The sequence below is a fragment of the Biomphalaria glabrata genome, chromosome 2 (genome assembly GCF_947242115.1).
Source record: "Biomphalaria glabrata chromosome 2, xgBioGlab47.1, whole genome shotgun sequence".
Classification (NCBI taxonomy): domain Eukaryota; kingdom Metazoa; phylum Mollusca; class Gastropoda; family Planorbidae; genus Biomphalaria; species Biomphalaria glabrata.
Window position 1 is genome coordinate 21,469,855 of NC_074712.1, and position 27,557 is coordinate 21,497,411.

At 39.8% G+C, this 27,557-nt stretch overlaps 1 protein-coding gene across 1 annotated transcript in view; it reads left to right on the plus strand.

The window, feature by feature from the left end:
• The first annotated feature begins 516 nt into the window (after positions 1 to 516).
• LOC106058758 (heparan sulfate glucosamine 3-O-sulfotransferase 6-like) overlaps positions 517 to 27,557 on the plus strand; it is a 64,624-nt gene continuing 37,583 nt past the window's right edge. The window contains exon 1 of the mRNA XM_013216255.2: positions 517 to 1,935. Coding sequence (XP_013071709.2) covers positions 1,202 to 1,935 — 734 coding nt within the window. The 5' untranslated portion in view covers positions 517 to 1,201. The remainder of the gene's footprint in view (positions 1,936 to 27,557) is intronic.

The window sequence follows — 27,557 nt, forward strand, 5'->3', positions numbered from 1 at the left end:
CCCTAGTGCTATTAGAGCATGGAATGGGTTGCCTGAGCCAGCCAGATAAACCAGTGACTTAGCAGAATTTAGGTCACTTGATTAATATGCATAACTAAATTCATGACTCGTAGGACGTAATCAACTACTTATTTGAAGTAACGTCTGTATTATATAAGATAAGAAGATAAGGTATTGTTCTTTTAAAGAAATATTTTTAATGTTGTTCTTGTTACGGGCGACCTCCACTCAGTAAAACATCTTTACTTAGCTTACGAGCGAATATCACAGTAGTGCTTCAAGAAACACAACTTCGTATCAACTTAGTAAAACGAAAACAATTCCAGAGTTCTCTCCACTGGTTTTGTTTTATGAATGGGGAAAAAATAAAAAAATGTACGTTCTTTACGAACTTGCCCTGACCTCGCGGACCAATGGGAAAGTTGTAATAGGTATCATGTGACATATGCCGCTCGCCGGTTTTCTCACACGCCAGCCGACCTAACACGAGTGCCTCATTCGGAACAGTTCGTGGAATCGGGGCGCAAGCGAGCGAGCGAGCGAAGGAGAGAGGGGAGAGTGTTGACATTTGGTTTGTTATGCCATGGCCAAATGATCATTCTGGAGAAAAGAAAACTTTATGAGAGGAGAAAACTTTTTGGCTCTGCGCGACAGCGTATTAAAAGTTTATTACTTGTTAAGTTTGTAGCTCGGCAGTGCCTTGTTGCCTCCCCTGATATTAACATATCAGTTAGCGGAGAGAAGTGTATTCGTTTATTGAGTGTTGAGCTTTACTTTATTGAAATCGTAAAATATTTTTACTGTTGGTAAAATATCTTATCTTATCTTATCTTATAAATTAAAATTCCCAGGCATGTGACAATTTGGCTTCACTTACGGAATTTAAAGATCGTGCTTTTTTTTATTTTTATTTCTGTGGATTAAGGTTAACCAGAATGATCAAATCGCTCATGGTTAAATGATTTCTACACATTAAGTATAGCAACACTTTTGAATATTGCCAAGGCGACATATTCTAAATAATGGATACAATGTGAATTGTGTTTTTTTTTACCCCATGCAATTAATTCTAGAAAAGTGTTTCACCTTGTGCCAGGTAGTGACCTGATGTGTTGCCAGTGTCACATGTCATGACACAATGTGACTGAATGCTCTGCTGTGGATAAGGCGAAGGATAAAGAGAGCTGGCGTCTGGAGAGAGATGGCCACTGTCTTGATCACCATCTTCGTCTTTTTGATGTTCTCATCAGATGTAGTGGTCAGTTCAACTCTGGTGACCAGAACCACTGAAGATGAGAGGGTCAGTTCAACTCTGGTGACCAGATCTAGTGAAGATATTCGCCATGAAGACGTAGCCTACGTCCTGCCTGAGAAACCTTCGCCAGAAGTGGATGCCTCACCGTACTTGACGAGCATCCCCAGGCTGAGCAGACTGCTGCATTTCTTGGAGACAAACATCTCCATGTCTCAAAAGGACGAGCGACTAAATCTGTCGCTAGAAACTCATGAGATGGACAGCGGCGAGGCACACGATTCTTCTCATCCTTCTCAGATAAACGTATTAAGCAAAGAGTCCCAACCCCCACAAGTCTCCGCCCACGGAAACATCAGAAAGTTGGTCCTAACAACTAGCAAGTCACCAGTATCGAAGGATACGAATTCTCAAAAACAATCTGTACATGTGACGTCATCTAACGTCTTAACTCAGACTGCATTGCATCATGTGTTGACTAAATCTGGACATCGTCCCCATGCCAGGCGAAACACGTCTGAAGTAGCAGTCAGGAGACTGCCTAAAGCCATTATTATAGGCGTCAAGAAGGCCGGAACCAGAGCTTTATTGGAATTTCTACGCATCCATCCCAATGTAGAATGTAGTGGCCCCGAACCTCACTACTTTGATAAGAATTACAACATGGGTTTAGAATGGTATAGGTGAGTCTATCTATCTATCTATCTATCTATCTATCTATCTATCTATCTATCTATCTATCTATCTATCTATCTATCTATCTATCTATCTATCTATCTATCTATCTATCTGTCTGTCTGTCTGTCTATGATTATATTTGTATTTATGTCTGTATTTCTGTGTTTGTATTCATTTCATACTGTTTGTTGATACTTTAGAAAACATATCAACCGTCTACAAAACGATACCTCTTGCAATGAATCCATTTTATCCTTAGTGGAAACGTCCACTTAATCAACTTAATCAACTTAATCAGCTACATGCTAGTGGATAAAGATGCTAATCACATATTAGTGACCTCATTACCGCTCGCCCCCCCCAAGTGTTCCTGCAGGTGTTTGGATACAGAACACAAGATTAGAGTTGCCCTCTACCTCTTTATGTTGCTTTAATGACTTGTACACTTCTACCACATTTTATGGAACTATCTTAAACCAACATATTCTCTTTCATTTCTGAATTGGGAGGGGGGGGGGAGGAGGAAGCAAATGATCATTAGAAAATAATTTTTATCAAGGGGCTTTGAGAGATGGACGTGGGCGTATCTTGAATAAAATGTTTAATAAGGCTTATTATAAGCTGTTAACTTGATTGACTAGCGTAAAGTTTCTTTTAAGTTTACCTGAACTTTTTTGTGTTTTTTTTTTGCTTCAATTATTTCACTGAGAACTCTTTATAAACAGGAGATACAAATGTACGTTTTTAATAAAGTCTTTATCATTGATCTAGTTTTAATCTGTGTTGGATCTTGCTTTAATCTAGGTTTATTGTTAACAAAGATATCCGTGTATTACTTTCACAACTCTAGTTGGAATTATTTCTTGATGTCTGAATGTTTTTCTCCTTTCAACCATTCAACGGGAAAAAAAAAATGTGCGGCCATCTTGAATACTGACACATAGAGATCTGGACAGAATACGAGACGTCATTCCGCGAAGCAACTCACGACAAGTCGATTTAGACTTGATTTCAAAGCTTACAAATATATCGGTGTCGAGTTTATGAACAAATCTAGACGATGTTGTCAAGAATTTGAGAAGTTTACAAAAAGTATTAAAAAAATTAGGACTAAGACTAAGACTAAGACTGCTTTATTGATCCTTACGGAAATTTGTTGTGATTACAAGGATAGGGTCGATGCACTACTCATTAACCCTAACATTAAGTTTTCAATAAAATCATTTTGCTTTGAGAAACTATTGTATTTGTGAACTATTGTAGTCGGTTCAATTTGTTTTCTACTTTATCACTACTTTCACATTCTGTACATCGTAGACACCGACATCTTGCTATTTAGAGACTAGCCTCCATTTGATGAAAATCTCTAGATTTGGTTCAGATGAAAATTCAAGCAATCTTTGTTATCGCCAGATTTCACTTGGAACATTCATCGCATTTAAGCCAGAAATTTGACTTTCTCACTTAATAGAATAAATGTATAGAAAATAGAACAAAATGTGGAGAGAAAAGGAACGAAATGTGGAGAGAAAAGGAACGAAATGTGGAGAGAACTAGAACAAAATGTGGAGAGAAAAGGAACGAAATGTGGAAAGAACTAGAACAAAATATGGAGAGAAAAGGAACGAAATGTGGAGAGAAAAGGAACGAAATGTGGAGAGAACTAGAACAAAATGTGGAGAGAAAAGGAACAAAATGTGGAGAGAAAAGGAACAAAATGTGGAGAGAACTAGAACAAAATGTGGAGAGAACTAGAACAAAATGTGGAGAGAAAAGGAACGAAATGTGGAGAGAAAAGGAACGAAATGTGGAGAGAAAAGGAACAAAATGTGGAGAGAAAAGGAACGAAATGTGGAGAGAAAAGGAACGAAATTTGGAGAGAAAAAGAACGAAATTTGGAGAGAAAAGGAACGAAATGTGGAGAGAACTAGAACAAAATATGGAGAGAAATAAAACAAAATGTGGAGAGAAAAGGAACGAAATGTGGAGAGAAAAGGAACGAAATGTGGAGAGAACTAGAACAAAATATGGAGAGAAATAAAACAAAATGTGGAGAGAAAAGGAACGAAATGTGGAGAGAAAAGGAACGAAATGTGGGGAGAAAAGGAACGAAATGTGGAGAGAAAAGGAACGAAATGTGGAGAGAAAAGGAACGAAATGTGGAGAGAACTAGAACAAAATGTCTAGAGAACTGGAACAAAATGTGGAGAGAAATAGAACAAAATGTGGAGAGAAATCGAACAAAATGTGGAGAGAAATAGAACAAAATATCTAAAGAAATTGATCGAAAGGCATAGAGGAAATATTTGTAAAATCTTTTGATTAATAGATGAAAGATAAAACTCTGCTGGATCAAAACAACCAACGTTTAGGCAAGCAGGTCTTTGTCCGCTACAAAATATGTGTTCACTTTTCTAAGCAGATTAATGAAGAAATACTCCTGACTAAATGGATAGTCTAACAATAATGAAAGCTTGCAAGAAAGTGCACAACTGACTGATCAATTAAAAACAAAAGAACATTCTAGCGGAGTGTCAGGTAATTGGTCTATCTGGTGGAAATATCTGACCTGGGGCAGCCAAATCTCCTGGCACGCGACTCATCACATCCCAGTAATGAGAGCTGTGGCCTGACCCCTCGCTGACCGCCATAGATTGCATTGGTGGCGCTTTTCTCGTCCCGGTGATGGCCCTTGGCTGCAGCCTCGCTTTGAAATGATTGTTCGCCCTGACCGTGTAAAAGACACTTGCTATAGATGTCGGTGCCGAAGATGAAAATAATGATAGTTTTAATCACCGGGCTTGTGTGAGTGAGGGTGTGTGTGTGTGTGTGTATCTTACTTCCCTTAGTTAGCTTTTTTTTTTTACTTCCAATTGTAGTCGACATAAATCTAAACATACAAAAATGTCAAACCTCAAACATTTGATTGAATCTAAACATACAAAAATGTCAAACCTCAAACATTGATTGAATCTAAACATACAAAAATGTCAAACCTCAAACATTTGATTGAATCTAAACATACAAAAATGTCAAACCTCAAACATTTGATTGAATCTAAACATACAAAAATGTCAAACCTCAAACATTTGATTGAATCTAAACATACAAAAATGTCAAACCTCAAACATTTGATTGAATCTAAACATACAAAAATGTCAAACCTCAAACATTTGATTGAATCGAAACATACAAAAATGTCAAACCTCAAACATTTGATTGAATCTAAACATACAAAAATGTCAAACCTCAAACATTTGATTGAATCTAAACATACAAAAATGTCAAACCTCAAACATTTGATTGAATCTAAACATACAAAAATGTCAAACCTCAAACATTTGATTGAATCTAAACATACAAAAATGTCAAACCTCAAACATTTGATTGAATCTAAACATACAAAAATGTCAAACCTCAAACATTTGATTGAATCTAAACATACAAAAATGTCAAACCTCAAACATTTGATTGAATCTAAACATACAAAAATGTCAAACCTCAAACATTTGATTGAATCTAAACATACAAAAATGTCAAACCTCAAACATTTGATTGAATCTAAACATAAATGAAAGGAATACTAGGATGTACATATAGACAGAAGCATACATAAATAGTATGTATGGACTGTTAAATGAACAGTAGAAAACTAGAGGCACATATTCAACAAGGAAATTGTTATGTTCGTTAACAGTCAAGACCAGGCTTAGTTTTTTTCGGCAATGAGAAGGTTTAGTTGAGTCGGCAATGAGCAGGTTTAGTTGAGTCGGCAATGAGCAGGTTTAGTTGAGTCGGCAATGAGCAGGTTTAGTTGAGTCGTCATAGAGCTGGTTTGAGTTGGCATAAATTAGGTTTATTTGAGTCGGCCATTAGCAGATTTATTAGAGTAAGGCAGTAGGCATAGACCAGCTTAATTAGAGTAGGGCAATAGGCATAGACCAGCTTAATTAGAGTAGGGCAATAGGCATAGACCAGCTTAATTAGAGTAGGCCTAGGTATTAAAAAGGCCATTTAAACTAGGCATAGACCATTTCTCTCAATGTTAGACTATCTGGCTGGCCTATACACACAAGCGCCAAGAGCTCCTACCATCTCGCATGGACTCTAATGATTGTTATGTGTAGTGCCTGTGTTCCAACATGAATATTAAGTTGTTGTTGTTTTTTTTAAACAGTCTCTCTGTTCGTCCAGCTGTTCGTTACACTCGCGGCCTGTATTTAACTTTGATTCGATACCACTGGGATAGCAATTGTCGGGCAAGCGAGCCCTCTAATATATGAACTTTAAACTCAACCAGACCCGAACTCTTGCAGAGAAACATGTCATTAAAAGAACACTAAGGACCACTCCACTGCCCCTCCTTCCCCCCCTCCCGCCTCCGCGCGGATGTAAATGACAGCACCCCCCCCCCTCCACAGACACACCGCCAGCCTTCAGATTCATATGATGCACAAGTTTAAAGAGATAGTATTACAAGTGTTAAGGTTTTTTTAAGTTGAACAATTAGATCAAAGTTAAACATTTTGATCAACGTTGAACATTTAGATCATAGCTGAACATTTTGATCTCTATAAAGATTGGAAGGCGAATTCAAATAGAATGTGTGGGCTTACTGTTAAGTCGGGGAGTGGGGCGTGTTGTGTGTTAGTTGGACTGTTGGTTTTAATTGATGCTTGATGCTCGATTGTATTTGTTAGAAATGTTACTTGACATCTCTTGCAATGATTAGACCAGGAGGTGATGTTGAGAGAATACATTTGATCCTCAAAATGTGCGTCTTCAAACGGGACATGCTCCTGTAGCTGGTATAGCTGTATCAATCACGTGTAGCTGTGCTTATCACATTACTTCCACCCTTATCTTTTCAAGTGTTTCTGAGAGTCTCACGCAAGTCCAACAATCTACACACATTGTATTTAGAGCATCTTGAATTCTATCTCAACTTTACGACAGACAGCCTGATTCGATCATTTGTTCAATAATATCATCTCTTTTGTTAACCCTTGCCCTGCTCTTTGACGTTACCAGCAGTTGCCTGCCATTCTCAGCATTCGTTCAAAGAAAATGTTTCTGGTGAAGTCAACGTGTTTTTTGTTCAATGACAAAGTCACCGAAATGTTTTGTGTCCGGACGGAAAGTGACTTATCTAGGTCATGAGACTTGTTTCATGCTGCACAGTGTAAACGCAGCTTAAAGATAACAAGATGGAAAATAATGGATAACTGTTGTACATCTTCCATGGACAGAATGTTAGTACCACAAGGTTGGTGTTCTGTCTTCAAGCTGTGGCAGAAGCCTGAGGTAGACTTTGAACATATGTATGTCCCCCTCCCTTCCGCTCTCGCCACCCCCCCCCTTGCACATACTTTCACGCCCCCACACACACCCGCACGTTCACGTCCCGCACAAACCTACCACCTGTTTTTGTGGTCCACTATGTCTGACCCGGTGCGCCAGGTACCGCTAGACTTGCTGACTTTGGCTCTCCTCACTTCCGATGGAGTGTCTGTCAACATGTCTATGTGTGTGTGCGTGTGTGTGTGTGTGTGTGTTTGAGCTGACAAAAGGTAGATTGACTTGCTTGAAAAACATTCACAAACATCTTGGGAGATTCTAGGAATAGAAAAGATTCGATTTCACTAGTCGATACCGTGATTGTTATGTAACATTTCGCCTTATTTGTTGAAATGTTTGCATTCAATCATTAACCTTCTAAAAATAAACTTTTACAATTTATAAACTTTCTAACTGTATATATATAATATATATATATATATATATATATGCATACAATTACTTAAGCATTTATTGTGAGTATACTTTGTAATTTTTCTTATAAAGAAGAAATAATGGCAATGTCTTCGATCCCGAAGATTAAGAATGATTGCAGTGTTTCATATGACTATGGTTACGACTTGATATTTTCCCCATCTGGTGCAGTGTTATAGAGTGTGTATGTTTCTAAGGTGACAGTACGAAGAAGTCAGCGATTGGTTGTGAATGATGCTAGATAGGTGCCATTGTCGTCAGCAGTCTTAGTTAGGGGAGACGACTCCAGAATGTGACGGTGAAAGGTTGTGTTATTGTAGTGAGTTAGATTTTGTTCAGAAATAGTACTACTAAAGTCTAGTAGATTGTTTTGATCTCATGTCTGCTTGATATTTAGTAGCGGTCACCAAAGGAGTTATTTCAAGTTTTTCTAGTTAAAATATAATACGTCTACATCGGTTTAGTTTTCTACCAGAGGTCAAGTCAACGACCTCCAACAACATGCAGACAAAGCCTTACAGTGTTTGATAAAGAACAAAATATCAAAGCTGAAAATGATCGAGTTAGGAAAATATTTCGAAAGACTAACAAGCCACATAATTTTTTTGTTTTCACTACATTTTGTGTCCCACTTCACATTCTGAGAACACTTTGTTCAAACTGTTACAACAATTCTTCTCATGGAACTTTGTTTCAGTTCAGTAACTGATGAGCATCTATCACATCTTAAGTATCACTCACATCTCTACACCTAAGTATCGCTCACATCTCTACACCTAAGTATCGCTCACATCTCTACATCTTAAGTATCACTCACATCTCTACACCTAACTATCACTCACATCTCTACATCTTAAGTATCACTCACATCTCTACATCTTAAGTATCACTCACATCTCTACATCTTAAGTATCACTCACATCTCTACATCTAAGTATCGCTCACATCTCTACATCTTAAGTATCACTCACATCTCTACACCTAACTATCACTCACATCTCTACATCTTAAGTATCACTCACATCTCTACATCTTAAGTATCACTCACATCTCTACATCTTAAGTATCACTCACATCTCTACATCTTAAGTATCACTCACATCTCTACATCTTAAGTATCACTCACATCTCTACACCTAAATATCGCTCACATCTCTACACTTAAGTATCGCTCACATCTCTACACCTAAGTATCGCTCACATCTCTACACCTAAGTATCACTCACATCTCTACACCTAAGTATCACTCACATCTCTACACCTAAGTATCACTCACATCTCTACATCTTAAGTATCACTCACATCTCTACATTTTAAGTATCACTCACATCTCTACATCTTAAGTATCACTCACATCTCTACATCTTAAGTATCGCTCACATCTCTACATCTTAAGTATCACTCACATCTCTACACCTAAGTATCGCTCACATCTCTACATCTTAAGTATCTCTCACGTCTCTACATCTTAAGTATCGCTCACATCTCTACATTTAAGTATCGCTCACGTCTCTACATCTTAAGTATCTCTCACGTCTCTACATCTTAAGTATCTCTCACGTCTCTACATCTTAAGTATCACTCACATCTCTACATTTAAGTATCACTCACATCTCTACATCTTGAGTATCGCTCACATCTCTACACCTAAGTATCGCTCACATCTCTACACCTAAGTATCACTCACATCTCTACACCTAAGTATCACTCACATCTCTACACCTAAGTATCACTCACATCTCTACACCTAAGTATCACTCACATCTCTACACCTAAGTATCACTCACATCTCTACACCTAAGTATCGCTCACATCTCTACATCTAAGTATCGCTCACATCTCTACACCTAAGTATCGCTCACATCTCTACATCTAAGTATCGCTCACATCTCTACATCTAAGTATCGCTCACGTCTCTACATCTTAAGTATCTCTCACGTCTGTACATCTTAAGTATCTCTCACGTCTCTACATCTTAAGTATCTCTCACGTCTCTACATCTTAAGTATCTCTCACGTCTCTACATCTTAAGTATCGCTCACGTCCACATCTAAGTATCGCTCACGTCTCTACATCTTAAGTATCTCTCACGTCTCTACATCTTAAGTATCTCTCACGTCTCTACATCTTAAGTATCTCTCACGTCTCTACATCTTAAGTATCGCTCACGTCTCTACATCTAAGTATCGCTCACGTCTCTACATCTTAAGTATCTCCCACGTCTCTACCTCTTAAGTATCGCTCACATCTCTACATCTTAAGTATCGCTCACGTCTCTACATCTTAAGTATCGCTCACATCTCTACATTTAAGTATCGCTCACATCTCTACACCTAAGTATCGCTCACATCTCTACATCTAAGTATCGCTCACGTCTCTACATCTTAAGTATCGCTCACGTCTCTATATATTAAGCATCGCTCACGTCTCTACATCTTAAGTATCGCTCACATTTCTACATCTTAAGTATCGCTCACGTCTCTACATCTTAAGTATCGCTCACGTCTCTACATCTTAAGTATCGCTCACATCTCTACATCTAAGTATCGCTCACATCTCTACATCTAAGTATCGCTCACATCTCTACATCTAAGTATTGCTCACGTCTCTACATCTAAGTATTGCTCACGTCTCTACATCTTAAGTATCGCTCACATCTCTACATCTTAAGTATCGCTAACGTCTCTACATCTTAAGTATCGCTCACGTCTCTACACATTAATTATCGCTCACGTCTCTACATCTTAAGTATCGCTCACGTCTCTACATCTAAGTATTGCTCACGTCTCTACATCTAAGCATTGCTCACGTCTCTACACCTAGGTATCGCTCACATCTCTACATCTAAGTATCGCTCACATCTCTACATCTTAAGTATCGCTCACATCTCTACATCTAAGTATTGCTCATGTCTCTACATCTAAGCATTGCTCACGTCTCTACACCTAAGTATCGCTCACATCTCTACACCTAAGTATCGCTCACATCTCTACATCTTTAGTATCGCTCACATCTCTACATCTTAAGTATCGCTCACGTCTCTACATCTTAAGTATCGCTCACGTCTCTACATCTTAAGTATCGCTCACATCTCTACATCTTAAGTATCGCTCACATCTCTACATCTTAAGTATCGCTCACGTCTCTTCATCTTAAGTATCGCTCACGTCTCTACATCTTAAGTATCGCTCACATCTCTACATCTTAAGTATCGCTCACGTCTCTACATCTTAAGTATCGCTCACGTCTCTACATCTTAAGTATCGCTCACATCTCTACATCTTAAGTATCGCTCACGTCTCTACATCTTAAGTATCGCTCACATCTCTACATCTAAGTATTGCTCACGTCTCTACAGCATTCTTCAGTTGATGATTGGACGGGTGCTCGTCCAAAGTGTCATAACAACCTCAGCTACACCAAAGTTTCCGCCTCTTGTTGCCATGTGATGCTCCTAGCCCCAGGAACAATGTTTGCTTAGAGTTCTGGAACATTTTTTTTTTGTCAAACAGGTTACGGGAACTACGATAAATAGAGAAGATAGAGGTTTTGGCCAGCCTAGACAAAGTAAGGGGCAATAATCTCCGCAATTATTTCATAGCTCTTACAGCGGCGTCGTTAAAGTTGGTATTCACATTGACATTACTTCTAAATCTGAGAAGGCGCCAGATTTCTCAGACAATGTAAGATAAATCAGCGCGTTCTTCTTCCTTGATAGTATCCAGTGACAGAATACAAAAATATAGAGCCAGATAGCCTTCCAAATTCATGTTGCCCTCAAACCCGCTAAAACAAATCCCCACATATGAGTACGTAAGTCACAGTGAACGGCAAATATTGAACAGCATACACTCCTCTTAATATAGCAGCTAATAAACGAAGCTGAACCCCGAGTTACTTCAGTAGTATAGTAGCATATTAAATGTTCTGCTGAAACTGTTGGCGCTAATAAACCAAACTGAAGCCCGAGTTACTTCAGTAGAGCATATTAAATGTTCTGCTGAAACTGTTGGCGCTAATAAACCAAACTGAAGCCCGAGTTACTTCAGTAGTATAGTAGCATATTAAATGTTCTGCTGAAACTGTTGGCGCTAATAAACCCAAACTGAAGCCCAACTCACATGAAGTAACTAAGTTGTCTAGTATTCATCCAGTCGTACACCGGTAATTGTGCATGCATCTAGAGTGTAACTAAAACTGACTGCCAGCTGTTTTAATTTCTAGAGGCAAGGTAGAGAACATATTCCTCAAGGTAAAGTCTTGAGTTTGAAGTCTGAGGGATTCAATTTCATGATTTGGTAAGACGCCTAGCCATTGGTTCAAAAGTCCTGAGCTTAAGTCTTGATGTAGATTGGGAAATCCGGAGCTTGTGTAGACTGGGGTGTTGAGAACCTCGTTGAGCTCTCTAATGGATAGCTCACATTGTACTGATAACAACAGACTGTAGACTGGGGTGTTGAGAACCTCGTTGAGCTCTCTAATGGATAGCTCACATTGTACTGATAACAACAGACTGTAGACTGGGGTGTTGAGAACCTCGTTGAGCTCTCTAATGGATAGCTCACATTGTACTGATAACAGCAGACTGTAGACCAAGAAAAGAAGTGAAGCAGATCTCAAGGCCTGGGTTTGAAACTTAACATACAATTGAAAAAAATTGTCAGGCTTTAGCACTTCAACAGTGTACTGATTTTAAAAAAATGTAGCAGTAAGAAGCTCACATAAAAAATAGACATTTGCCCCCTTCCAGGTTAGTTAGTCCTGCTCTGACCTATCGCTGCACACCTGGCCTTCTGGAAGTTAGTCCTGCTCTGACCTATCGCTGCACACCTGGCCTTCTGGAAGTTAGTCCTGCTCTGACCTATCGCTGCACACCTGGCCTTCTGGAAGTTAGTCCTGCTCTGACCTATCGCTGCACACCTGGCCTTCTGGAAGTTAGTCCTGCTCTGACCTATCGCTGCACACCTGGCCTTCTGGAAGTTAGTCCTGCTCTGACCTATCGCTGCACACCTGGCCTTCTGGAAGTTAGTCCTGCTCTGACCTATCGCTGCACACCTGGCCTTCTGGAAGTTAGTCCTGCTCTGACCTATCGCTGCACACCTGGCCTTCTGGAAGTTAGTCCTGCTCTGACCTATCGCTGCACACCTGGCCTTCTGGAAGTTAGTCCTGCTCTGACCTATCGCTGCACACCTGGCCTTCTGGAAGTTAGTCCTGCTCTGACCTATCGCTGCACACCTGGCCTTCTGGAAGTTAGTCCTGCTCTGACCTATCGCTGCACACCTGGCCTTCTGGAAGTTAGTCCTGCTCTGACCTATCGCTGCACACCTGGCCTTCTGGAAGTTAGTCCTGCTCTGACCTATCGCTGCACACCTGGCCTTCTGGAAGTTAGTCCTGCTCTGACCTATCGCTGCACACCTGGCCTTCTGGAAGTTAGTCCTGCTCTGACCTATCGCTGCACACCTGGCCTTCTGGAAGCAATGATTTCGAAATAATGTTGTTGTTGTTTTTCAGAAAAAAACATTTCCTCACAATTGCAAATTATAAACAGAAACAGAGTGTTTAGAATGTAATTGTTTACTTTTATCTCTTCAACAAGTTTCTATGTCTGTAAGTCTCTCTGAGTCTCTCTTTCAAACAGTCTCTGTCTCAAGACATTCTGTCTCTATAAGTTCCTCTGTGATTGTCTCTCTAAGTCTCTCTTAAAGTCTCTCTAATTTAATTTCACTCTCTGTTTTCTCTCTTCGCATTACTCTTTTACTCTCATCTCCTCTCTTTCTCTCTCTCTCTATCTCTCTCTATTTATCCCAATCCCCATATTTCCCTCTCTATTTCCCTCTCTCTTTTTTTCTGTTTCTTCTTGTTCTATCTCCGTCTGCTCAGTGTCTCATCAATTTATCTCCCTTTGAACAAGAAATCACAAACATTTTTTCTGAGCGTTTGAAGGCGGGGCCTCTGTTTGGTGTGTCACGTGACTAAGAATCTATTTCCTTTGCTTCAGAAAACATTGGACACTTTCTTTCCTTACGATATACCGGTTAACTTTAAAATGATTGTCTAGTTTATATCTGATGATGGCGTGACTTTGGCAGTGACTGACAGGGGAGACTAGAGCCATTTGTTGAACTTACAACAAACTGGCAGTTTGAATGTGAACTTTTAAAAGTGCTCAAACGTAAGTATTGAAAACAAAGGGAAACCAAATTATGGAAGCTTTTGTTTGGCTGAAGCAGACTATTGACTATTTAATAACTGCCCTCAATCTCCTCGTCTTCTCTTTCAACGTCAAAGTGAAGAAACAAGACAAACAGTACAAAATACTTTTTAAAAACAAAGCTTATGCGAAGTGTAATTGCATTAATTTGGTTAGATTAGTTATGTCATTAAATTTGTAATAGATCTAGACCAACAACAATACATTTTCGAGATTAGAAATATGTTACCAATTGATTTAGTTAAGCGCTACTCGGTTTTGCTTTCTCAATACGCTATGATCCTATCACTTATCTGGACAGGTTGGGGAACATTGGGAGGGGGAGAAAGAAAGGGAAATCTGGGTAAAGCTAAAGTAATAGCTTTTTAAAAGCATTTATTAAAAATAAAAAAGGGGGAACGACCTGAATTCGAACTCACGGCTCAAGCTTCCTAGCGTTTGTTTCAAACTTACTTTGAAGCGGCGACTTATAAAGGGGACAAATTTAGCTTATGCCACCACTTAAGTCTAGGACAATTTCTCTCCCTTGTTCGAGATAACGAACGAAATAATTAATTACCAATAGTTAATGAACTAATTGGTTAATTTTTAAATTAATTCTTGTGTTGTCAGTTAAAAGAAATAATTGTGCAAAATTTCAGCTTGATCCGAGATGGGGTGTGGGAGAAGTAAGGTGTACACACTTTGTACTAGACAGACAGAGTAATACGTTCATATAAGCACTTGTAAACAATATCTAGGCTAGTGAATCTGGCCATCTTGTCAATACGGTTTCTTTCATAGTTTCAACTTTCAGAATTGGAAAAAAGTTTGACCTAGTGAAGTTCTTGTAGTGAAGTTCTTGTAGAGATCCGATCACGTGATGACATATTGACACTGCACTGGTCTCAGTTATCTGTTGTCAAAGTATATCAAATCCTAAACCTATACATTACACTAGGACAGTGTCATTCATTCATTCAATTGTAAAGCATTCTTACATGTATTTTATTTCATTTACTTGGAATTCTAAGAAGGAACTAGATCTAGAGTGAGGATTCTTTTTTCCTTCTGGTCCACTGGGTAATTTGTATAGCCGGGGGCCACGGCGGGGCGCCAAAACAGTCAGTATCTTCTTCTTCAATCCCAGTGCACCCTTATTAGTGGCGTAGTCAATGGTGCCGGTATTGTTGTATGCTGACAGGCTGTGGGCCAGGGTGTTTTGTCCTTTTCAGACGCCCCCTTCGTTTCCCAAGAACCCCTCCCCCACCCCCACGTACACATCCTAAAGTTCGACTTCCCATGAAATGTCTCTACTGAACAGATTTCCTTTTGTCTTGTTTTGAAGGACATCCTACCACGTTGATCTCCCTTGCTCAGTCGGTGCACCTTGGGTTGACATACACACACATATGTTGCAAACATTTCAAGGTAAACAGAAACACACATACACAGAAATACTAAACACAGTAATACAAAAAGAATTTCATAGTTATTAATTCAGCTATTCGTGAAATTCAAAACAATTAGTAGCAAACTGGGTTTTAATGAAGCGTAACGCCTTTACAAAACGCTTTTGTTATTGATGTGGTGAATTTAATAAACATATTTATTTTATACATTTACAATGAATTCGATCTCAATACTTTCCTTTTAGACTACAAATACCATTCAATGAACAAATGTCAGAGTCCATGCTTATTTTTGTTAGGTGACATTATTTCTTGACACAAACCGCGTTAATACATGATAACTGTACCAGAAGTCACGTGATAGGGTTGCTCTCTTGCATTGTTCACAGAAAATCTAATCTATTTTAAATCTATTCTTTTTTTTTTTGTTACACCGAGCTTTTAAGTTTTTAACTTTTGCAAATCTGGGTCCAGCAATTCCCTTTTATGTTCGGATCAGCAGTGAAGGAAGAGCACTTGAATCAGGCCTAAAATGAATGAGTTGATTGATGGGTCCATCCAGAGCCTCGCTTGGGTGGCCGGCAGTTTCCGTAGTCATATTGAATGGACGCCGGCCCTGGACGAGATTATCCGCTGTTATTGTGTTCTTAATTCAGGTCATCAGTGTTCAGTGCAGGTATCATTAGCGTTAGTTCAGACTTAGTTCCTAAATAATTAGACGAGGTTATTGTACACGTTTGTTTAGAAAGAAATCTACATAGAGATGTGTGTTCCACTTCCCACAGCTTGCATTCTCTTCCTGGTTTCCAAACGTTACAAACTGGTTGGAAACTGAGGGGACGGTTATTTCGAAAACGCCTCAAACGATTTTCTTAGAAATTGGATAGTTTATGTAGGCCTACATATTTGGGACTGACCTAATTGGCCACACAGAAATACAACTATCTCTATCATTTTTGAAATCTTAAAATTAAATTTGGCTTCATTTGTTTTCTTTGAGCACGTCTTCAGCGACTCAAATATTTCTTTGTATGAAGTCAAAAGTCTTATATGGAAGTTTGAGTCCACGTGCTCTTGTAAAATCATTAGCTGGACCCTGGCTGGACTGCTACTAGATGAACTGGACCCTGGCTGGACTGCTACTACATGAACTGGACCCTGGACTGCTATTAGATGAACTGGACCCTGGCTGGACTGCTACTACATGAACTGGATCCTGGCTGGACTGCTACTAGAGGAACTGGACCCTGGCTGGACTGCTACTGGAGGAACTGGACCCTGGCTGGACTGCTACTAGAGGAACTGGACCCTGGCTGGACTGCTATTAGATGAACTGGACCCTGGCTGGACTGCTACTACATGAACTGGAACATGGCTAGACTGCTACTAGATAAACTGGACCATGGCTAGACTGCTACTAGATAAACTGGACCATGGCTAGACTGCTACTAGATAAACTGGACCATGGCTAGACTGCTACTAGATAAACTGGATTGTGCAAAAAGCTTACTAGAAAGACTCCTTGTAATAATGAAACATTAGATCTAAATATAATACTAAATAAAAGGATTCAGCTTCATGGAATAGAAATGGATTACAAAAGAAACCAACTTTTATTTTGTTGTAAATACTTGTTTATCTTTCTCGTGATGCTGTTTGGCCAGTTCTTGAACTATAAGACTGAATTATATTAATTGCACAAAATAAATAAATAAAAGAGAATGAAATAAATTATATGATTATAAGCCTAAATACACGATCGAGCTAAATGAACATCTTTATGAAATCTTCAAAATGTTCATGTGCTGTTTTTTTTTCAATATTTATATTTCAACTAAAAAAAAAATGTGTTTCTGATGGTGTTTATGACACGTGTGTAAGTATGTCCCTGGCACGTGCCATTGTGTGTGTGTTGGTGTGTTCCTAGCAGCTCAGTGTGATAGCGCCGTTCTATAGTTTAGCTGTTGTGTTCGTTTGGTCCACAGCCTCACGTTATAAACAATATTTTGTACCCCCCCCCACGCCTGCTATTCATTGAGTGCCCCCCTACTACTCTGTTCCCTAAAACGTAGTCAGTGAACTAAGCCGCCTGTAGTGCAGCCAATGCAATCAGGCGTGAAATACAAGCTAATTCCTCAGTTGTAAACTGGCGTCATTATTGAGAAGTATGATAATACTGTCGGAAAGGTAGATCTAGACCTACTGACTCCACTTCCTTATTATACGGCTGTGGTAGAGGATGTTGAGGAAGATACATGTGTGTGTAGGTGTTGTGCTGTCTCTGTCTGTCTGTCTGTCTGTTGTAGATGATGATACTCGTGAATGTTTTTTTTTGCTCTCCCTATCTGTCTCTGTCTGTCTGTCTGTCTGTCTCTATCTATCTATCTATCTATCTATCTATCTATCTATCTATCTATCTATCTATCTATCTATCTATCTATCTATCTATCTATCTATCTATATATATATATATATATATATATATATATATATATACACATATATAACGAAGTGAGTTAATATAAGTTCTGTAACACTGGATATAAAAGAGGGCTGGGGGAAAAAGGTGCTATAATGGGAAGACCTAATGTGTTCATGAGGCAGCTTGTTGAAGTAGTGATGGGGCAACTTGTGGAAGTAGTGATGAGGCAGCTTGTGGAAGTAGTGATGGGGCAGCTTGTGGAAGTAGTGATGGGGCAAATTGTGGAAGTAGTGATGAGGCAACTTGTGGAAGTAGTGATGGGGCAGTTTGTTTAAATAGTGATGGAACAGCTTGTCCAACTAGTGATGGCGCAGCTTATTGAAGTAGTGATGGGGCAGCTTGTGGAAGTAGTGATGGGGCAGCTTGTGGAAGTAGTGATGGGGCAAATTGTGGAAGTAGTGATGAGGCAACTTGTGGAAGTAGTGATGGGGCAGTTTGTTTAAATAGTGATGGAACAGCTTGTCCAAGTAGTGATGGGACAGCTTATTGAAGTAGTGATGGGGCAGCTTCTGAAGTAGTGCTGGGGCAACTTGTGGAAGTAGTGATGGGGCAGCTTGTGGAAGTAGTGATGGGACAGCTTGTTGAAGTAGTGATGGGGCAACTTGTGGAAGTAGTGATGGGACAGCTTGTTGAAGTAGTGATGGGGCAACTTGTTGAAGTAGTGATGGGACAGCTTGTTGAAGTAGTGATGGGGCAGCTTGTGGAAGTAGTGATGGGGCAACTTGTGGAAGTATTGATGCTGCACTTACTAAGTGCTATGTACATACGGCAGATGTGTCCATGAGACAGTTAGTCCTGGTGGACTTAAGCAAGATCTTGAATTACCTTTGAAATAAATCTCCTTAAATCGCCACCTGCCCTCTAGCTCTGCTACAACGTTCAACCATTTGATATATCGACATAGAGGAAAGATTGAAAATATATTTTGAAATTGTTTGATCACATATTTATTCATATATTTAATTGCTAGACAGCGAGTTCCTTATGTACTGATATGTGAACCTTTTTTGTGCTCGTGACCTCAATCTTGTGTATTAATTGACATTCCGTCCATAGCCCAATACATCGATACTAATCTTCTTATCGTCTCATCGATTTGTTTTTACTGAGTGACCTTCTTATGGAAGGGGTCAATCAATCAATGACCGATGACATAGAACCGACTCAACCTTAAGTTGTGAAAATGACCCGCTCAGCACTCAGACAGCTTATTATGATGAGATTTGTCAATGTCTGCAATAGAAACACAAGACTGAGTGCTAATTGCAATTTTATAGTTTTTTTTGTGTCTTAGTCAAATTAGAATACGAAGCAAAACTTCAACTGTTCATGTCAATAGATTGAATCAGTTGGGCTGAACACACAACTCTCCCGTGCATTTCTCTGATTACAGACACTGGTCCCAATCTTATGAAGTCCATCAGAGTGTCACACAGACCTTATGACCCCAAACGGACACGTTAATACATCAGATAGACCCTACGACTTTATATATTATTATCTCCGACATACCCTATTACCCCAGTTAGACACTATTGCCTCAGACATACCATGACCCAATCACTTCAAACCTTATTACCCCCGAAAGACAGAATTACCCCAGAAATACCCTATAAACACAGACTCACCCAATTACCTTAGGAAAACTTGATTATCTTATCTTATCTTATAAAATACAGACGTTACTTCAATATAAAAAAAGAGAAGATGATTACGTCCTAGGCGTGTTCCTACCAGACAAATGTTTACCCCCGACATACCTTTATATCAGACATACTCTACCAGCTCTAACAGAGACCTTTATATCAGACATACCCTACCAGCTCTAACAGAGACCTTTATATCAGACATACCCTACCAGCTCTAACAGAGACCTTTATATCAGACATACCCTACCAGCTCTAACAGAGACCTTTATATCAGACATACCCTACCAGCTCTAACAGAGACCTTTATATCAGACATACTCTACCAGCTCTAACAGAGACCTTTATATCAGACATACCCTACAAGCTCTAACAGAGACCTTTATATCAGACATACCCTACCAGCTCTAACAGAGACCTTTATATCAGACATACCCTACCAGCTCTAACAGAGACCTTGTTACCTCAAACATACTTCGCTACATTAGGCGGACCCTATTATGTCAGCTAAACTTAATTATCCAAGACAGACCCTTTTACCCCAGACGGACCATATCATCCCTGAAAGACCCTACTTCCCCAGACAGACCATATCATCCCTGAAAGACCCTACTTCCCCAGACATACCATATCATTCCTGAAAGACCCTACTTCCCCAGACAGACCATATCATCCCTGAAAGACCCTACTTCTACAGACAGACCATATCATCCCTGAAAGACCCTACTTTCCCAGACAGACCATATCATCCCTGAAAAACCCTACTTCCCCAGACAGACCATATCATCCCTGAAAGACCCTACTTCCCCAGACAGACCATATCGTCCCTGAAAGACCCTACTTCCCCAGACAGACCATATCATCCCTGAAAGACCCTACTTCCACAGACAGACCATATCATCCCTGAAAGACCCTACTTCCCCAGACAAACCATATTATCCCTGAAAGACCCAACTTCACCAGACAGACCATATCATCCCTGAAAGACCCTACTTCCCCAGACAGACCATATCATCCCTGAAAGACCCTACTTCCCCAGACAGACCATATCATCCCTGAAAGACCCTACTTCCCCAGACAGACCATATCATCCATGAAAAACCCTACTTCCCCAAACAGACCATATCGTCCCTGAAAGACCATACTTCCCCAAACAGACCATATCGTCCCTGAAAGACCCTTCTTCCCCAAACAGACCATATCGTCCCTGAAAGACCCTACTTCCCGAGACAGACCATATCGTCCCTGAAAGACCCTACTTCCCCAAACAGACCATATCGTCCCTGAAAGACCCTACTTCCCCAGACAGACCATATCGTCCCTGAAAGACCCTACTTCCCCAGACAGACCATATCGTCCCTGAAAGACCCTACTTCCCCAGACAGACCGTATCGTCCCTGAAAGACCCTACTTCCCCAAACAGACCATATCGTCCCTGAAAGACCCTACTACCCCAAACAGATCATATCGTCCCTGAAAGACCCTACTTCCCCAGACAGACCGTATCGTCCCTGAAAGACCCTACTTCCGCAAACAGACCATATCGTCCTTGAAAGACCCTACTTCCCCAGACAGACCATATCATCCCTGAAAGACCCTACTTCCCCAGACAGACCATATCATCCCTGAAAGACCCTACTTCCCCAGACAGACCATATCATCCATGAAAAACCCTACTTCCCCAAACAGACCATATCGTCCCTGAAAGACCATACTTCCCCAAACAGACCATATCGTCCCTGAAAGACCCTTCTTCCCCAAACAGACCATATCGTCCCTGAAAGACCCTACTTCCCGAGACAGACCATATCGTCCCTGAAAGACCCTACTTCCCCAAACAGACCATATCGTCCCTGAAAGACCCTACTTCCCCAGACAGACCATATCATCCATGAAAAACCCTACTTCCCCAAACAGACCATATCGTCCCTGAAAGACCATACTTCCCCAAACAGACCATATCGTCCCTGAAAGACCCGACTTCCCCAGACAGACCATATCGTCCCTGAAAGACCCTACTTCCCCAAACAGACCATATCGTCCCTGAAAGACCCTACTTCCCCAAACAGACCATATCGTCCCTGAAAGACCCTTCTTCCCCAAACAGACCATATCGTCCCTGAAAGACCCTACTTCCCCAAACAGACCATATCGTCCCTGAAAGACCCTACTTCCCCAAACAGACCATATCGTCCCTGAAAGACCCTACTTCCCCAGACAGACCATATCGTCCCTGAAAGACCCTACTTCCCCAGACAGACCATATCGTCCCTGAAAGACCCTACTTCCCCAGACAGACCGTATCGTCCCTGAAAGACCCTACTTCCCCAAACAGACCATATCGTCCCTGAAAGACCCTACTACCCCAAACAGATCATATCGTCCCTGAAAGACCCTACTTCCCCAGACAGACCGTATCGTCCCTGAAAGACCCTACTTCCCCAAACAGACCATATCGTCCGTGAAAGACCCTACTTCCCCAAACAGACCATATCGTCCCTGAAAGACCCTACTTCCCCAGACAGACCATAGCGTCCCTGAAAGACCCTACTTCCCCAGACAGACCGTTTCGTCCCTGAAAGATCCTACTTCCCCATACAGACCATATCGTCCCTGAAAGACCCTACTTCCCCAGACAGACGCTTTTTTTCAGCAACAATGTATCAATTTTTAACACATTTATTTGTTTCGCCACAAAGTGCTACAAAGGCGGTCAAAGTTACAAATAATAACAGTTTACACAAAATCAACATGATTGAAATGAAAACAAAAGAAAAGTAATAATAATGTAAGTGGTAATATAGATTATATATTTTAATTAGAACAAACAAACTAAACATCAGTACTGCAACTATCAGATCACGCAATTAACAAACAGTGTAACGGTCACCTAGCACCTAACTACACTACACGCCATCAACAAATACCTGGTATGGTGTCAGTACTGGACACATGATTAGAAAAACAAGCTTTTCTTTTTCCAAGGTATAAACTACAAAATGAAAGGCAAAGAGATCAACAGACTTAAGAGGATGTTCATTTGTTCATTAGTTCATTTGTTCATTTGTCTCTAGTTCAATTGGAAAACTCAAATCTATGAACATTTGTTGAGCTGCTTTTATTGGCGAATAAGAAGAATCACATATTTGATTTCTTCTTCAATTGAATGCAAAGGTTTTGTCTATCTACACACCTGGTTAGAGGGGAAGAACACAGTAATGAAATGTTTTCAAGTTTCTAGAGTGACATCTGGAGTGCTTTGGACGACGACAAGCGACAGAAAAATGAGAAAGATTCAAGTCTGATGTCTAGTTCTATAAATGTTTCAAAAAGTTTGTGATTATTCATGATTACCACATTACAATTTCTCTCCCCTCCCCCTTTTTAAAAAAATGTTATTTACTTTTCTTTTCCTGGACAAACCTAAACACGTCTGTTACCTTCACACTCCGCCCCCTCCCTAGTTGAAACAAAATTTTGTTTTGTCTCAACAAATTTTAATTTAGACATTTCTGCAAACTAAACAAAAAAATGCTTGCATGTTACAAAATCCCAAGAAAGCAATTTAAAAAGCAGGATTACGTTTCCTGAAAAAGAAACACACACACACATACACACACACATACACACACACACGAATGTCCGAGGCTACAATTAAAAAAGACCTAGTTCTTGGTCTCTTATTTCATGTCTCAGTCTTGCAGTCTTTGGATGTCCCTTGCTTGTGTGTTCTTTCGTTGACTTGTGTCCCTTGTTTTCTCGTATGCCCCATGCTTGTGTTGACTTGTGTCCCTTGTTTTCTCGTATGCCCCATGCTTGTGTTGACTTGTGTCCCTTGTTTTCTCGTATGCCCCATGCTTGTGTTAACTTGTGCCCCTTGTTTTCTCGTATGCCCCATGCTTGTGTTGACTTGTGTCCCTTGTTTTCTCGTATGCCCCATGCTTTTCTCGAATGTTCTTTCATTCACATGTGTCCCTTTCTTTTTCGTGTGTCTTTCTCGTGCGGTCTTTCATTTAGTGTGTCCCTTGCCTTCTCGTGTGTCGCTTGCTTTCTCGTGCGGTCTTTCATTTAGTGTGTCCCTTGCCTTCTCGTGTGTCGCTTGCTTTCTCGCGTAGTTGTCCAATTTTGCGTGTCTCTTTTTGTCTCAGATTTTTACAGCAGATTTTATGTTATTTTTTTATGTGTGCATCTGATTTCGTTGATTGACTAGGTGCTGTAAAATGATACCATTGACTAGGTGCTGTAAAAATGATACCATTGACTAGGTGCTGTAAAATGATACCATTGACTAGGTGCTGTAAATCTCAACATCTTCTATAACCAGCTGCCATTTTTATCTTAAAGTTTCAATGTTTCAACGTAGACTAATTTGCAGACTTAGACCTACCTTCGGTTAATTACTGTTGACTTACTGTATCTAGAACGATTTGAGCTGTGTCTCGATCATTAAGCTACCGTGTCTAGAACTATTGCATCACTGTGTCTAGACAATTAAGGTACTGGATCTAGAACAATTGAATTACTGTGTCAAGATAATTAAGCTACTGTGTGTAGAATATTTAAATTATAGTCTTGAATCAATGAGCTACCAATATTGAACTTTTTTTTTTTTACTGCGACTACAACAAAGTTACCTTTACAGATCTACGATCTATGGGGCAGATGATGTAAAGGTCATCTGTTTCTGAAAACGAGGGTGTCATGTGGCCAAACAACGACCAACCGCCTTTTCCTTTCCCCAACTAATGTCAGGTACCCAGTAGAGCTGAGTAGACGCATAGGCGCCCTAAAAACCTAAATTAGAAATTCCAGTCTTCACAAGGATTCAAGCCCGGGACACCCCGCTTGGAAGACAAGCGCCTTACCACTCAGCCGCCGAGAGTCCGCTGTGTCTAGAATATTTGTTAATATTTTGTAAAAAGAAAAAAAACCCATTAAAACTTAACACGTGTGATGGGGACAACAACTTACTACTGTATGTAGTACTGATTGTGGTAGCTGTAGAACAGAGTACTAAGTGCGTTTCGCGGGTGAAATAATTTCTTCTTCAGTGGAAATTCATAGGGTTAGAATATATATATTTATTAAGATAACGAGAGAGAGAGAGAGAGAGTGAGAGAGAGAGAGAGAGAAAGAAAGACAGATAAAGAGAGCATGAAAAAGAGAAACGGCACCGAAATGAAAGGAAGAAAGAGAGAAAAAGAAAAGTCACAGAACAGAGAGAGAGAGAGAGAGAAATTACCGAAGAGAGATGGAGAGAGAGAGAGTAGAGAGAAAGAGAGAGAGAGAGAGAGAGAGAGAGAGAGAGAGGAACGAAGTACGGAGTATAGGGGGCGGAAAAGATTTGTTCGCAAGAAAAGAAATGGGGAAAAAAAAAGGGTGGGGGGTGGTAAGGTGTCACACAAAAAAAGTAAAGACGCTCTGGTGTAACTAGATCACCTCTCCCTCTCTCTCCCTCTCTCTCTCTCTGCCTTCTTCATTTCCCCGCCTGATTTACGAAGTTAACACGGAAGTGAGCAGATGAGACGCCGGGCCGGGCAGGAGGTGTGAGTGAAGACTGCTTCCGTGGGAAGAATGGTTGAAAAGGGAGTGGGGAGGAGTGTGCCAGGCTCCGCTCAGTTGAGTGGAAATGACATGCCAGTTGTACTCTCAGTTGACCAAGTTTATCTCTTCTTTGAGAATGACTCCAGAGTCTGAAAGGGCAGTTCACAATTTAGTGTCCATTTGGGGAAAACTTGGTCAGGAGACTTGGACCTGTTTAAATTAAACAACTAAGACCAATTTGGCTAACCTCCTGAGAGGTGAGTGCGCTTCAGCAGGCCTACATTCATAAATACCTAAAGATTAAGATTAGTGACAAAAATTATTTAAAAAAAAAATCAATTTCAATTCCAATTTTCTGAAACTGACGATGGTCTTTCATTTTTTCTTTTATTTATTTCTTCTAATGCTTCATTGTTGCAAGAAGTCTTTTTTTTTGTTCAATGAGTTTGTACAGGCCAATTCTTTTATTACCAGTCCAGCGAATGATTTCTACATTAGACGGTGCGCAAAATGTTCATGTACCTCTATTTATTTATTCCACTACTAACTGAATACAAAGACACATTTGAGACTAGTGCGGAAATTCCCTCTAAAGGTGTGTTCAAGATGTAAGCCATATTAAATTTTAAGATGATTATATTTTGAAAAATTATAAAGGTAAGCCTGAGTTTTCACTCTCTGGCCAATTAGATATTGTTTCCTAAAGACAGGGCTTTTTTTGTGACGGTACGCATCTATACAGCGTACCGGCACCTTTTTCAATGTATGAAAAACGTATTACTGTTCTTGTATGTTAACGTTTATTATTAATATATTAGTTGTTAAAAGTTAGGCAATTCATCACAGAGTACCGGCACCTAATCACTGAGTACCGGCACCTATTTTTTTTTACAAAAGAAAGCACTGCCTAAAGATATGAATAAAGAGCCAAATTTCAAGGAACATCATTAGCGCCGTGTTCCTACTACACGCCCAGTTTCTAGTGAGCTCTTCTCATAAAGAGTTTGCAAGTTAATAAGAAGAAGAATTCTAAAATAGAGACTGCACTTGGGGGCGCGGTGGCTGAGTGGTTAAACGCTTGGCTTCCGAACCTGGGGTCATGGGTTCGAATCTCGGCGAAGACTGGTAACTTTAATTTCGGGATTTTAAGGGTGTTTCTAAGTCCACCAAATTCTAATGGGTACCTGGGAAAAGTAAAGACAGCTGGTCGTTGTGCTGGCCACAAGACACCCTTGTTAAACGTTGGCCAAAGAAACAGATGACATTTACATCATCAGCCCTATAGATCGCAAGGTCTGAATAGAGTGAACTATAAACTACACTAACAAAAAAAAAAAGTTAATAAGAAAATCTTAGAATTCTTATACTAGTGAAACATGCAGGTAAAGGGCAATAATCGATCACCAATTAAATGTGTTCCACGAAATGTTCTGAGGAAAATTAACTTCGAGTGAAGGACCAGGCTACAACATTTAGGAAAATAATCATGAGTCTTACAGCTGGACGTGCCTATTTAAATGATAATTAGAGAATTGTAAAAGCACAACTGAATGTGCATAATATCATACTTAGCGCTAGTCGACTACAAAAGGGACACAAACACAAAAAATCCTTTTTAAAAATCAAAGGGGAACAACTTTGCACTTTCGATAGAGTAAACGTTATTTCCATTATTTGATATAAAACAAAATAATTAATCACCAATAATTAGGTGACCACTTGGTTATTCTTTTAATTGATTCATGATTTGTTTGGTACATATACATTTTCAAAGTTCCAACTTGATTCGAGAATGAATAAGGGAGAAGTCACGTGTACAATTATTCAAGAGGACACAAACCAACAACAGCGACATATTGAGCTAGGTCTCTGTAATACTGAAGGATTCATTATTCCTTTGTCATAATCAAACAAAATATAATGAATTATCAGTAATTAATTTACTAAGTGATTGTTTTTTTAAGCATTCTGTGTGCAGTGTGTTTCTTTGTGCAGTCTGTATTTTCTGTGTGTCTGTCAGCAGTCTGTGTCTATGTGCAGTCTGTGTGTCTGTGTGCAGTCTGTAGTCTTAATTTCCGAGTAAACGTTTCAACATGTCTTAATACTGAACCACTAAGCCTCATTCCATACAATTGAAGATAACTAGATATAGATATTTCAGCTTCAGTTGTGAGACTAGTGAGACCGCGAGACTAGTGAGACTAGTGAGATATAATTGGAAAGTGAAATTTGAGATTTTGTTTTTTTTAAATAGTGAATCGTCAATATGAGAAGTATCTCCATCAGAAGTATCTCCATCAGAAGTATTACATTCAATACAAGGTTACAAAGACAGTTTGTGTGGAAACACAAACTCAAAATCGGCCCCCGAAGTGGTCCACCCAGGCAGGTAAAAAGGCAGGTTTCAATATTTTCAGAAAGAACATCAGAATGAAATTCTGTCAAAGTCAAATGACAGAGAAGAATGGAGAAAGAAGATTGACAGATCAGACTAAGGCATAGGTAAAAGTGAATGTGAAGTTAGATGTGAACCTGGCCAAACTGATGTATTATAATGAATATCTAATTGATCTAATTGTTT